At 55.1% G+C, this 13319-nt stretch overlaps 4 protein-coding genes across 6 annotated transcripts; 3 read left to right on the top strand and 1 right to left on the bottom strand.

Annotated features, from left to right (window-relative positions):
* Window positions 1-83: 83 nt before the first annotated feature.
* On the top strand, window positions 84-3101 carry IUM83_17581 (TKL/TKL-CCIN protein kinase; the record flags this gene model as incomplete). Of its 2 annotated transcripts, XM_067942542.1 has the most annotated exons (3): window positions 84-658; window positions 732-1113; window positions 2112-3101. In XM_067942542.1, the coding sequence occupies 3 exons, from the start codon at window positions 84-86 to the stop codon at window positions 3099-3101; spliced, it is 1947 nt and encodes a 648-aa protein (XP_067787359.1). The 2 variants fall into 2 exon arrangements, with proteins under 2 accessions (XP_067787359.1, XP_067787358.1); XM_067942541.1 differs by lacking the exons at window positions 84-658; window positions 732-1113 and having other exon boundaries at window positions 1974-3101.
* A 515-nt stretch (window positions 3102-3616) lies between these two features.
* IUM83_17580 (e3 ubiquitin-protein ligase) lies at window positions 3617-5060 on the top strand (the record flags this gene model as incomplete). Its single annotated transcript, XM_067942540.1, has 4 exons — window positions 3617-4672; window positions 4759-4896; window positions 4949-4995; window positions 5054-5060. 4 exons carry the CDS (start codon window positions 3617-3619, stop codon window positions 5058-5060), a joined length of 1248 nt encoding a protein of 415 aa, XP_067787368.1.
* Window positions 5061-6417: 1357 nt separating this feature from the next.
* On the top strand, window positions 6418-10053 carry IUM83_17579 (e3 ubiquitin-protein ligase; the record flags this gene model as incomplete). Of its 2 annotated transcripts, none has more annotated exons than XM_067942539.1 (1): window positions 6418-10053. In XM_067942539.1, the coding sequence occupies one exon, from the start codon at window positions 6418-6420 to the stop codon at window positions 10051-10053; it is 3636 nt and encodes a 1211-aa protein (XP_067787313.1). The 2 variants fall into 2 exon arrangements, with proteins under 2 accessions (XP_067787313.1, XP_067787312.1); XM_067942538.1 differs by having other exon boundaries at window positions 8629-10053.
* An 846-nt stretch (window positions 10054-10899) lies between these two features.
* Window positions 10900-11292, bottom strand: IUM83_17578 (uncharacterized protein; the record flags this gene model as incomplete). The annotated part of the gene is made up of 1 exon (XM_067942537.1): window positions 10900-11292. The coding sequence occupies one exon, from the start codon at window positions 11290-11292 to the stop codon at window positions 10900-10902; it is 393 nt and encodes a 130-aa protein (XP_067787329.1).
* Between the last annotated feature and the right edge of the window lie 2027 nt (window positions 11293-13319).

Raw genomic sequence — 13319 nt, 5'->3', positions numbered from 1 at the left:
CCGTTCCAGCTTCTTTATCCAGGCGACTGGGTGACTGGTCGGTCCTACCTTCCCATTACGGAATCCTGGAGCTGGCAGCAACGATGGAGCCGGCGCTCATGGCGATGCAGACGCTCTGCGAGCGCTCGTGGGAGCTGCGCCCGCTGTGCGAGACGCTGCTGGGACGCCTCGTCGCCATCTGCGGCTACACGGACCACTTCCGCCAACAAGATCGGGCGTCGACCGACGTCACCCCCGCCGATTCCGAGTGGCCGGCACAAGTGGACGCGGCGCTCTCACGCTTCACTCTCTTGCTGGAGAGCGTGGCTGCTACCGAGAGCGCCGTGTTTCGGCTGGCAGTGGCCCCCTCCCCTGTCCGTGAACTGCGCTCGCTGCACGTGTGGTTGGACGCGTCATTCCGAGGCCTGCACGCCGAGCATGTCGATCCGAATGCGTCGTGGGCACAGGAGTGGGAAGAAGAGCTCGAGCGCGTGGAGCAGGCGCTGCAACATGCTGCCAGAATGCAAGTAGACGCGGCGGCTGAGAGCTCGGACAACGAGCAGCGTGAAATGATCGCAGTGGTCAAGTTCGCCTTCAAGCAGGTGCAGGACGTGACGAGAAGAACGAAGAAAAGAAACCGGGGCGCAGCTACGCTAGCAGCAATGACGGAGCGACGGAGGTGCAAAAAGATGCTGGAGCAGAGCTTTTCCCGGACCACGAAGAATCGCTGCGTGTGCTGTTCCGCACGCTAGTCCGTGTCTGCGGAGTACAAGTACCCGTGCTGCCGTCGTGGTTCCTATCACCCGCCGAGGTAGCGCTGAACCCGCTACTCGCTTCCGTTCGGGCCCTCAGTGTCAGATCACAAGTGCGAGTTGGATGCGCAGTCGTGGCCAGCAAATGGGTGGAGTGCAGCAGCTTCTCATCAAGCAGCTCGTGGCGGGAACTGGAGCTAATGCACAGTCCGAGCCAGTCCTCACACAAGCCGTCGAGGCGGTGCACAACGAGACCGAACTGCTGCGTGATGTTGTATGCCACCCGCACGTGCTGCAGCTAGCAGGAGCGTCGACATTTGGTTCCCAGCCGTTCGTGGCGTTTGTGAGCCCATGGGCAGCTCCTGAGTCGGGATCAGCTACGGTAACGTCGCTGGAAGACTACCTTGACTTGTCGGTGGACCATCGACGCCAGTTGTTCCGTTTGCTCGCGCAGGCTGCCACAGGACTGCAGAGCTTGCATGAAGCATCACTAATTCACGGCGATCTCTGCTGCGCAAATATTGTCGTTGGCGATGATGGTCAAGCCAGACTCGCGAATCTCCGCTCGTTTTCACTCTCAAGACATTCGACAGACGTGGAGTCAGAATCGGAGTCAGATTCAACTAAAGCGTCAACTTATCAGGCAGGATCGCTACGATGGCAAGCTCCGGAGCTACTGAGAGAAAACCCGAAGGCGGACCTCGCGTCGGATATTTATGCATTTGGAATGACATTGTTGGAGGCACTCTCCGAGGAATTACCCTGGGGTTTCATGGCTGATGACGAGGTTCGCGAGCGAGTGTTGGCGGGTAAAATGCCCTCCCCTCCTGTCGGAGTGGAAGAAAATGTTTGGTTGCTCATTGAGGCCATGTGTGATCCTGATCAAGCTGCGAGACCTGAGGTAAACACTGTCGTCGAGGAATTGCAGGCGTTGGCTGAAGAGGAGCGTCAGCGTGATGGCGACAACAGAAGTTTTGAGGATGATACAGCTCGTGCATTGCCACTTCATCGAGCATCCAGTGCGGACTATGTACGAGTTGCTGCTTCTCCTTTGTGGCCCCGGCGAAGAATGTGCTGAGCGTCCCAGAACTTGTACGACACCATAGTAGCCCAACTGGGCGCAAGGTTGTACAACCTACGGCCATTGGAATCTCCGTTCGCGAGCTTCCAACATCGCCGCACCAAACCGAAACTGAACGACCGGCACCAACAGTGGCAGTCGTAGAGCTTCGACAGAAGTGGCTGGGCGTGAAAATCAACTCAATCGGTAACCGCGTGGTGGTAAGCAAGTTCCTTCGTACCGAGTCTGGGGCTGCCGGTGAGATCGAGGCCTCTGGCCGTGTGGAGCGTGGTGATGTCATCGTGGCGATCAACGGGCAGAGTGTGCGTGGTCTTGACCGGCTTCAAATCGGCGCTATCGTCCAGAGCTCGCCACGACCTCTGGAAGTAGCTTTTAAACGTGACCCGCAACTGCTTACAGAATCGTTCCGCTTCCGCGGACTTGCTATGGACCCGCGCTGGCGTGACCGCGGCTCGGCATTGCCGCAGCCGGGGCCACTAAGCCACATCCTGACCACCAATGGAGATGAAAACCACTATGAAAATAAAGCTGGCGGTACAGCAGAACCATTCTCGATCGAGATGTGGTTCGCTCTCGCCGAGCACGGTGACACCTTCCTGGGGGGCATTTTGCTGGGCGCGCAAGACCTGCCGTTCCAAGAGACCAGTGATGCGAGCGGGTGGCCCTACGTGCACCATCAGTTGCTTTCTATCGACCCCATGGGCAACCTGTGGTGCTCCTTCCTCAATCGGCCAACGCCAATCTGCGTGGCACGCGAGCTCTCGCCGAACCACTGGTACCATCTCGTGGTTACGTACGGCGGAGACTCCGGATCGGATTGCGCCAGCTTCACCAGGAACGAGCAGCCCGAGCAGCTCCTGAGCGTATACCTGAACGGGGAGCAGCGCGTGACGGACAGTGGCGTTCTGCTCGCCGACTGGGCCAAGTTGCGGCACGTGAACGTCGGCTCCGGCTGCATCAGCGGCCTGGCGCCAGCCAAGCCGGAGCCGCACTTCTCCGGCTGGTTCGGCTTCAGTGGGCTGGTGTTCGACATGCGCGTGTGGCGCCGCAAGGAGCTCTCGGGCTCCCAGGTGCAGCTGCTGTTCCGCGGCAGCAGCGACTTCATCGACGACCCGAGCTACTCTCTGCGCCGCGACCTGCTGGGCGACACCGTGGACCAAGCCTCACCCAACAGCGCCCGGCAGCGGGAGCGGTCCAGCTCCGCACGCGCCAGACTGCAGGGCCCACCGTTCGCCGAACTCGTGCGCACTACGTGGCCTCGCCAGGTCGGCGCCCAGGTCTACAGCTAGTGAGAGAGGGTCGAGGCAGTGTAAGTGTCGTGCAAAGTGTCGTGGTCCATGTCGAGCGCAATATCTACTTGGCGCTTCAATGTTTTTGCTGATAACGCGTCTGAACTGCAACGACTGCAACAACTGCAACAACTGTAACAGAGACTTGGCCCAAGGGATCAATTCGCATTCAAAAGCTATCTCCTCGTCACATCTCCCCCGGTTTTCCTCACACTCGAATCCTGCGGCAATCTTTCCAACACACAGTATCTGGTCTCCACTATACTTTTGTAAATTATGTGAGACACACCATCTTTTCTTTTTCACCTCGGTGACGTCCCAACATTTTCGCATCTCGTCGTGAGCGCCCAGTGCCGTCGAGAGCCGAGCTGTCCGAGGAGCCTGCGCGTCCCCCAGAGCTCCGACCGCATCGACCAGCACCTCGTCGTGTCCGCCGCTGTCTGCGCTCTCCAACGCGCTGCAATTCGCTGTCGGGCGCGCGCTGTGGCCGTCGGAATCTTCGCCAACGCCCAGCCATGTCGGAGCTGCCGGGTTTCGAGTCCCCAGCAGCGCTGCGGCGCTTCCTGCAGACGCAGAGCGTGGCCAGCCTGAACCGCGACGTGATGGCGCGCCTGCTGTCGGAGCTGCGGCGTTTGCCAGCGCTGGAGGGCAGTGTGGAGACTAATTCAGTACTCTTGGACCAGGTCGGCGCCTTCCTGGACGCCATCCTATTGGCGCACGCTGACAGGGTGCTGATTCAAGATAACCCGAACATGGCTACACTACTGCAGAGTGATGGTCAGCTGCCGCCGGTCGCGCGGGACGCCTTCTTCGAGCGCTTCAAGCCGCGCAGCAGCGCGCAGACGCTGTGCGGCTACCTGTTCCAGCGCAACGACATCGTGTTCAACTGCAAGACGTGCCAGTCGGACGAGACGTGCGTGCTGTGCCTCAAGTGCTTCCAGAACGGCAACCACGAGGGCCACGACGTGTTTTTCCACCGCACGAGCCCCGGCGGGGTCTGCGACTGCGGAGACAGCGAGGCCTGGGCGCCCGAGGGCTTCTGTGTCTTCCACGGCCAGCGGGACGGCGACAGCGCCCCTACTTCCAACAGCAGCAGCAGCAACAATAACGAGAGCGCCGGCTCGCTGCCGGAGGACATTGTGCAGGTGGCGGACGCGCTGTTCACGGCCATCGTGGGCTTCTGCGTGGAGATGGCCAAGCGCTCCATGCAGGTGTTCGACGCCGAGTTCGTGGACGCGCAGGGCCGCCAGACGCTCAACGAGCTGCGGCGCCAAGTGCAGGAGCGAGGCCTCAGCATGGAGGACGCCCAGAGACTCGAGAAGAAGTTCCACGTGAGGATCTGCAACGACGACGTCCACTCGGACGAGGATCTGATACGATCGCTGTCGCAGAAGCGCATCTCGAGGGCGGAAGACCTCGTGCGCGCCATCGACTCGAACGGCTCGGAGATCGTGGCCCATAATTTGACGCTGCGCGACGCGCTGACGCTGATGCAGGCGCTGAAAAGCGAGGGGTGGCATGTGTGTGTGGTGCAGGACACGTTTATCCACGACGAGGACGTGCTGCTGCGGGTCACGCAGTGGTGAAAGCGATCTGCTCGCTGTCGAAGCAGCTTCACGTGCTGTTTTGCGACAAACTGTTCGCTACGGACGGGCAGAGCAAGGAGCCGATCCAGATCATGTTCCTCTCGGACCCCTACTTCCGGAAGGATATTGTGCTCGAGCTGTACGAGCTCTACCTAAAGCTACAGGGAGACAAGGACCCAAAGCTGCAGTTCTCGATTGTTTTCCTGAAAGTGTACAACCGGATGATGCTTAAGTATTTTTGTGGTGTGGGTACGCGCGAAGAATCTCTGTTTCAATACGGCGTTCAAATTCTTACGACTCCGTCTATCGTTCATCACTTGGCGACGCTTGGTCTACTGGATATGCTTCTGGATACTATCAACACAGCACTTGAGATGGCACGCGCTCCCTCGTTGCCGCCGCATCAGCACCAGGGAGTTCAGCATATTCTGGATTGCGATCATCCTCTGCTCAAATTCAAGCGTTACCATTTCGTGATTGAAAACTTTGGATATGTGTTGGGTATACCAGCCATGTCGAGTGCCCTACTTCTGCGCTCAGACTTACTGGATAAATGGCTGGAGGCACTCGCAGAGATATGGGGCCTCGACCCGCAAATGCGGATACAGGATGGACGTGCACACGTGACGTACGAAACCCAATCCTGGCTGACTGCGTTTGCGTTTCACGCAAACGCGAGTAAAATTCTCACACTTATTTCCAAGGGCCTTCGATACCACGAGGCGGTGGACACTGAATCTCGCAATCGAGACCGCGAGCGCATGATATTTAATATGCTGGAAGGCTTCTGGGAACAGTTGGATCGTGCAGGGGTAATTACAACTCGGTTGAAGCTTTACGTACCGCCGTGCGGTCGGCTAATGGGGTCTTCAGAGAGGATTGTCAAGTATGATGTCTCGACGCAGCCCGTGTCTTTCCATAACCCTCTCCATGGTCTACTTGCCAGTTTCCTTATCGAGAGTTTGTATTACGGACCACCACCAGCTCCTGGTAGTGCCGTTCCTTGGATTACAAACTGGGGCGCGCTTCTCGAGCGATCTATGGTGAAGGTGTTGGGGTTAAATGGAGTCGAGGGAGAGGAACAGAATGACTTCGTTCGACATCAAAAAAGTATGTTGATTTATGGAATGATGGAATATCCGCTGCGCTCTCTTGTTCTCTGCGCGCAGATTAGTTGTGGACTATGGATTCGTAATGGGCAGAATATGCAGCGTCAGATGTTGAATTACACGAGTCCGCCGTGGTGCAGTGAGCTGCGTGACTTGGATCTCTTCCTTGTGCAAGTGAGCTCGACCATTGTAGGATTCCCTAAATTTTTGACGATTTTTTTCGATCGGTTCGGCTTATCCGAGTGGCTAGTTACGTGGTCAAATGTCCGCAATGCTAATGACGACAGCTCCGGCATTTCTGCTCGCGAGGCGATCTCCAGTGGTACTGAAGACGAAAAGCTTGTGGGTGTTTTGGAAGCCGCGCTCCTGCAGCTGATCTGGATTGTAACTGAGCTTACACCTCCGTTGGATGCTATTGAGCAAAGAGACACGGTGCTTCGTCGCGAGATTATCCACAGATTAAGTCAACACCCGTGTCGTTTGTCAGAGTTACTCGACCAAACTACATTTGTCGTTTCCACGCCTTTCGGTGGCATTTCAGCTCGCCAGGAGAAGCAGCATCTTACTCGTCTCGAACGGATACTCGATGAAGTTGCTGACGAGCAAGTAAAGCGCTCTGTCATGGTGGCTCCTCTTGGCGATGGAGCAGGTGAGGATGATAACATGGGTGATGGCGCGATGGAACCCACCAAGTACACTCTGAAAAAGGAGTACTATAAGGAGTACGATCCATCATTTTATCACTTGAGTCGATCTAGCCACGAGAAGGCGCAATTTGCTCGACAGGAAGCTCTGTTCAAGACATGGAAGGTCGAGGATCCACCTATTGCGTTGGTTACACAAGTTCCACCTCCCCATTTGTCATTGGGCACGGTGCGCTTTCTCGTGCTTGAAAAGGGTCTGTTAGGCATTTTGCGACTCGTACTGGAAGATGCGAACTGCCCTGCTGATGGGCATTGTGAAGGAACAAATTGTACTCCTGGAGTTAAGAGGACCAACGTTATGGTGGTGTTGCGCGCTATTCACCTGATTAATTTGATCGTGCTTGTATTGAAGCGTGGTGCTGGTGGTTCAACCCTTCCCCAACAAAATGAGGTTGTGTTATCCGAGAGTAAAAGGCGCCAAACACTAGCACTATTGCGAAATGGCCCTGAGGCTTTCGAGGAAGCTGATACAACTTCTCGTGGTAAGAAGCGTGTGAAGAGGCAGCCGATGTCTAATGATGATGGTGATGTACAAATGAGTAGTGATAGCGACCAAGGCGATTTGAGTGAGGTGAAGGATTTGAGTATTGTTGCACTGCTCGTAGCACTGTCGAAGGACATGGTAAATCATGATTTTGAAACATCGAAGTCTACGATCTCGGCGATCTACTGGATCTTGAATGAGTTAGCGGCACTCGACCGCGTCATTCATGCCTACGTTGAGCTTAAGGTTTGGAGTGGAATGAAGAAGCACGAGGAATTGGTGGCTGAAAACGGCATGTCGAAGGCGCAGCTCAAAAAGCTTCATCAGCAACGAGCTATCGCTGCAATGATGGCGCGCCAGAAGGCGTTTGCACAGTCTAGCGCCTTTGCTGAAATGGATGACGAGGATCAGGATGAGGACGACTCCGGCGGATCTGGATCTGGTGGTAAGTTCGGCATGGACTCAGACGACGTCAACCACGAGGTACCTGGGCATACGATTGTCTACCAGCCGCCGCCGCCGCCAGACTGCATTATTTGCTCTCAGAAAGAGAAGGATGAGCCAATCATGTACATTGGTCATGCCCAAATGAGTCGGGTCAATGCTCACGCACTTGAAAACCTTCCTGGCGATGTGGAGACTGCTGTGGCGGAAGCGAATAACACCGACGAGAACAACAGTACGCCGTCTACGTCTGCTACGGGGACGGCAGCGTTCCCACCTCAAATTCACTTATCGCTGTGCGGTCATGCTGTTCACCTCCATTGCTGGCAGAAATATTTCGAATCTGTTAAGGCTCAATCTCGGTTCAACCTTGAGCACAGCCAGACTAATATCGCGTTCGACGCACATTTTGGCGAGTTCCTGTGCCCGCTGTGCCAGGCACTCAGCTCTATGCTTGTGCCATGCATACCGATTTGTTCGCCACTGACGTTGGCCGATCAGCAACGCGACCGCGACGCCATGGAACGGGTATTCCAGTCCAAGCAAGATACATCCAGGATTCTTTCGTGGTTGTCAGATGGCCTACCTAACCGGCTGAAGGCAATAGCCTCTCAAGACGATAGCATAAACGCTGAAGAGGAAGGTGACGATGAAAGGACTCGTTTGCAACGGCAAGATAATATTCGGGCCATGAAACAATTCGCTGTCTCTTTTCTTGAGGCGATGCTGCGCTTCCAACCAGAAATGACGCATCTGGCAACGGCGATGAGTGCGCTGAAGAAGGGGTTCTTCTCAACTGGGCCACAGCTGACGCATTTAATTTGGTCATCTGTGGCTTCAACGATCACAAGCACCCAGCTCAGTGGTATTTCTTCTGCTATCTATTCCCTTGAGGCTTATGCATCATCCAAGAATGGACAGAAAGGAAGCACTTATCGGACAAGCCCCGCTACTCGGCCCAACGGCGGTACAGGTCCTGCAACTGCGGCGTCTTCATTTTCATCGTTAAGGATCACCAACATCCTGAACCCAGTGGTGCCGTGTCTGAAAACCCGTGTCGCTGTGTCTCTTCCCGAAGCCCTTGACCCTCAGCTGGATCAGTTTACACCCAAGGATGATAGCAAGCTGAATGTGTTGCTTCGGTCTCTTCGCCGCGTGCCATTGCTATTCAAAAATGATCGACGAGATTTTTACCGGACCATGTGCTACCCCATCGCGCAGAACCTTCGACTTGCTCTCGAGCCTGAGCAATGGCTGCAGACGTTGCCACAGGGTCCACCATTGCAACTTGGCCAACCTATCCTGGGTCAGGATCTGTTCTACCTGTGCGTGGCGATCTGCAGCAGCATGTTAACGACAAAGGCCGATATTCTGGTTACGATTCGGTCGCTGTGCGTCCTGAACATGGCTCAGGTGCTCATACAGCTAGCCCAAATGGAAGCTGAAGACGAGGACGATTGCATCGAGGAAGAACAAAACGAATCCGAAGGAAGGAGTAATGCTTCGAATACCAGACATGGCGGCACGAGTGACGATGCTTCCCCTGAGCAAATGGAGGAAATGCAACGTGGACTCGAGACGCTTATGGCTCGTCTTGCACACGAAGCTGGCGTGAGTTTGGTAGCGGAGACGGATCAAAACGACGATAGTGACACTCCACGTCGACGCTCAGCCCCGCAAGGGCGACAGCTCCAGCTTCTTTTCAAGTCGTCATGCTTAGCGTTCATGCGGCAGGTGACACTGTTGTGTCGTGCCTTTTTCCGAGGTGACCAGGACCCTGATGCGTCGTGGAGTGCTAACTTCGTGAGCTCTCTGCGGCTTAGCACAAACTACCACGACATGTGCCAACAGATTGGGTTGCCGAGAATTACTCAGCTGCTGGCGGATGAGGAGCTTGTCGACTACCTCCTGCGAGCTGCGCGCGAGCTTCGTGTTCGTCCCACCAGTGCTGCAGTAGCCGACGAATTACAATCCCGCTACAAGCAACACGGGCATGCTGAGTCGGTTGTTGAAGCTATTCAAGAATTGGTGTCCACAGACGATAAGGACTCGACTGAACGCGAGGTGCTGATCACGCGTGGAAACTTGCGACAAATGCCGAAGCTGCCTCTTCGACTGGAACCGGACGCACAGCAACACAAGAATCTGTTCCACTTTGCGAACATTCGCCTTGTGAAGCTGGCGTCTTCGTACACAGATCTGCACTCGGAAGTTCTGGGTAAGAGTAAGTGCAAGCAGACGTGGAAAACGGTGGAGAACCCAGCTATCTGCCTCGTGTGTGAACAAGTGCTCTGTGCCGGAACGGAGTGCTGCCGACGACGCAGTGATGGGATGGGCGCCTGCACACACCACGCCATCACGTGCGGAGCCGGTGTTGGACTCTTCTTCCTCATGCGATCGTCATCAGTGCTGCTCGTGTTCGGACCGCGGAGTTCCTACTTTGGCTCGCCGTACCTCGACATGTTCGGTGAAGAAGACATCAACGTTCGTCGTGGCCGGCCGCTGTACCTGAACGCCAAGCGCATGAAGGCTCTGCAGGCGCTGTACGCGAACCACCAGCTGGCCAACGAGGTCGCGCGGAATCGCCGCACCTCCGACCAGTACATTCGAAATAACTATTACTGAGCAAGGAGAGGAGGGGGTAGTGTGCCGGCATAGATGATGACCATGCTTGATAACCACGAACAAAACAAAAAAACTCATCGCTGATACTGCACACGAATTGTTCTTGTATTTTCGTTTCGAATTGAGGTACATTGTGTCACTTAAACTACTTTGAGCGAACGACCTTGACGACAGACGTCGTTTACCATCAGTCCTTGTGCTCTGGCGCTTATTAACCAGTGCTGCCCCTAGATATTAAAGTGTCGAGGCCGCGAGCCCCCAAGGGTTCTCTAGATCGTTGCACTCCACCCAGTGTCCGACATCGCTGGCAACATGGTTAAAAATCTTGTCCCATCTCGAGATGGAGCTTGCCCCGCGGGTGAGATCATGTTAGACGCTTTGTCTGGAGTCCATTGCTAGATTAGCCAGCGCGTCCGACATCTTGTTATATACACGTAGGTGAACTTGTTCATGTGTTGTTGTTGTGCAAATAGTGTAGGCGTTCTACACCTTGTGCGACCGGAAGGTGGTGTCGCCCATTTTGAACTTGAACTTCTTGTAGTGGAACTGCTCGAGCGGCACGACCATGTTAAGTATTGTGGTTCACGTAGTGCTGGTCTCTTCAACAGAGCCTTTTCTGCATTGAGTTGCGGACATTTTGCGCAACACAAGGTGACGTGGAGGGGAGGTTGCTTTTTGCAGACGTGGTTAATGGTACATTTGTATCAGTACTAGTAAGGAGAGATCCTATGGTATCGGTGGATATGTTTCCTTCTCCTCGGGGCCATAGGTTTCCTGACTCGAAAGTGGCAACGCTACTACTTCACGATAAAGGCTGCGTCACTCGCTGAGATCTGGGTCTTTCCTTTAATCAAACCTTGTTTTGAGGAAGCCCCTGCTCATCAACTCCTTGTCGAGATAAGCACTGTATTTTTCCGCTATAATGAGTCTTGGAGGCTTGAGAGCGAGAATCTTGTAGTTGTAATCAGCATCTGTAACTCCCAGCGCCTTGGCATATTCCTCAAATGTGACATGCTTTTTGCTGAAGTCTTCGTAGCTGGCCTTACCGCCGTTGACCAATTGTTTCACGAAAGCCTCTCTCTCCGCAATTTTCTCTATCTTCAAATTCTCGGTGTACTGAGCAGGTTTGACTTTGGCCACCGCGGTCTCCAACTTTTGAAAGAGCTCATTTAATGTTCTCTCTCCATCAGCTGCGTTGTCAGTCGTCTTGAGGCCACGGAGCGATCGCTTGCTGTTCATGCTCACCCGGTGGCCTGGTTTACGTCTGAGACGCTCATCGGCTTGATCTCGGACGAAAGCGCGGGGGCCACAAGGGCATCACTGCTCACGAGAAGGGTGAGCGCTGCAACGAGCACGAGAAACCACTTGGTCATGGCGCAGCGTAGTATTCTGGCTGCTGAGGTGAAGAGAGAATGAAAAGGTGTGCTGGGTCCGGGGAAACTGATGGAATGACAGCTCCACATCAGAGTTGGGCCCCGGATGAAGTACGAGCGATGCACATCGAAGAATGCTGTAGCTCACTGTACTACATACAATACACTAGCCGATGGCCGCCGCTTCGCGGCGGTGGGTGTGTGGTTAGTCATAGGCGGTTACGCTCGCTGTTCCAGCTCGCTCCACTATTTGCCATAGCCCCCTCCGCTTCGCTCCGGAGGGTGTACAGTTCGTTGCAACCCGTTACGCTACTTGGCAAACCTTTCGTCTCAACCCGTTACGCTCGCTGTGCCAGCTCGCTCCACTACGTTGCCTATTGCTCGTCCCAACCCGTTCCGCTCGCTGTTCCAGCTCGCTAAACTACTTGCCATACCGTTCGTTACAACCCGTTACGCTCGCTGTTCCAGCTCGCTCCACTTCATGGCCTACTGTTCGCCACAACCCGTTACGCTCACTGTTCCAGCTCGCTCCACTACTTGACTTCCTGTTGGTCGCAACCCGTTACGCTCGCTGTTCCAGCTCTCGTCACTACTACGCGATCGCGGCCGGTGGTTGAACGTCCGCCGTGCTTCAAAGTCCGGCAGGTCGCGCTTGAAGGACCATTCATCGTAACCCGTTACGCTCGCTGTGCCAGCTCGCTCCACTACTCGGCCTACTGTTCGTTGCAACCCGTTCCGCTCGCTGTGCCAGCTCGCTTCACTACTGGATATACCGTTTGTTGCAACCTGTTACGCTCGCTGTTCCAGCTCGCTGCACTACTACGCGATCGCGCGCGATGCTTCAAGGTCCGTCGTGCTATGAGGTCCATCGTGCTTGAAGGTCCTGCGGGAGGTGCTAGAAGGTCCGAAGTGCTTGACGGTCCGAAGTGCTTGAAGGTCAGGCGTGCTTGAAGGTCCTGCGGGAGGTGCTTGAAGGCCCGGACTCACCCCTGTCCAGCGCACGTCTTGTATTTCGCGCGTTGTATCGCGAAATGTATGTGGCACTCCGGATAGCAATATATTCTAACAGAGAGGGTTTCGGCCAATCACAGAGCAGTAATAATATATTATTATTTAGCTCACGCCCAGAAGGTCGTCCTCTATTTACTTTATAGCGCAATCGCGCACATGTACAGGTTGCTATGTCGCACACGCAGCGCACCGTCGTCGCTGTGCGGCGCTCGCATCCTGTGGGGCTTGCTGTAGCGCCCGACGTCCGCACGCTACGTCGCTTCGCCGCGCCTGAATTCGAATTCAAAAACAGAAATTTTAGCGGGGAGGCAATATCAGCCAATCACAGCACGAATAAATATAACGCAAGCCTATTTTTGTAATATCGGGCATAGATTAGCCAGTCAAAAGGATGGTGGGATGCCATAGGGCAGGTTACTAATGCGCTAATGCAGGGCCGTAGGGCGATGCGCTACGGCAGGCTGATGCCGCAAGGGCGGGATACGACGAACAGGAGACAGACACACCGGAGACTCGGTTAGTTGTAGGGGATACTAGCCGATCGCCGCCGCTTCGCGGCAGTGGGTTTGTGGTTACACATAGGCGGTTACGCTCGCTGTTCCAGCTCGCTCCACTATTTGTCATAGCACCCTCCGCATCGTTCCGGCGGGTCTACAGTTCGGCGCAACCCGTTCCGCTACTTGGCATACCGTTCGTTGTAACTCGTTCCGCTCGCTAAGCCAGCTCTCTCTACTACTGAACATAACGTTCGTCCCAACCCGTTCCGCTCGTTGTTCCAGGTCGCTACACTACTTGGCCTACTGTCCGTCCCAACCCGTTACACTACTTGGCCTACTTTTCGTCCCAACCCGTTCCGCTCGTTGTTCCAGGTCGCTACACTAC

This window comes from Phytophthora cinnamomi, assembly GCF_018691715.1.
Source record: "Phytophthora cinnamomi strain GKB4 chromosome Unknown Contig61, whole genome shotgun sequence".
Taxonomy (NCBI): domain Eukaryota; phylum Oomycota; class Peronosporomycetes; order Peronosporales; family Peronosporaceae; genus Phytophthora; species Phytophthora cinnamomi.
Note: the sequence above shows the minus strand (reverse complement) of the source record. Positions and strands in the feature narration are given on the sequence as shown.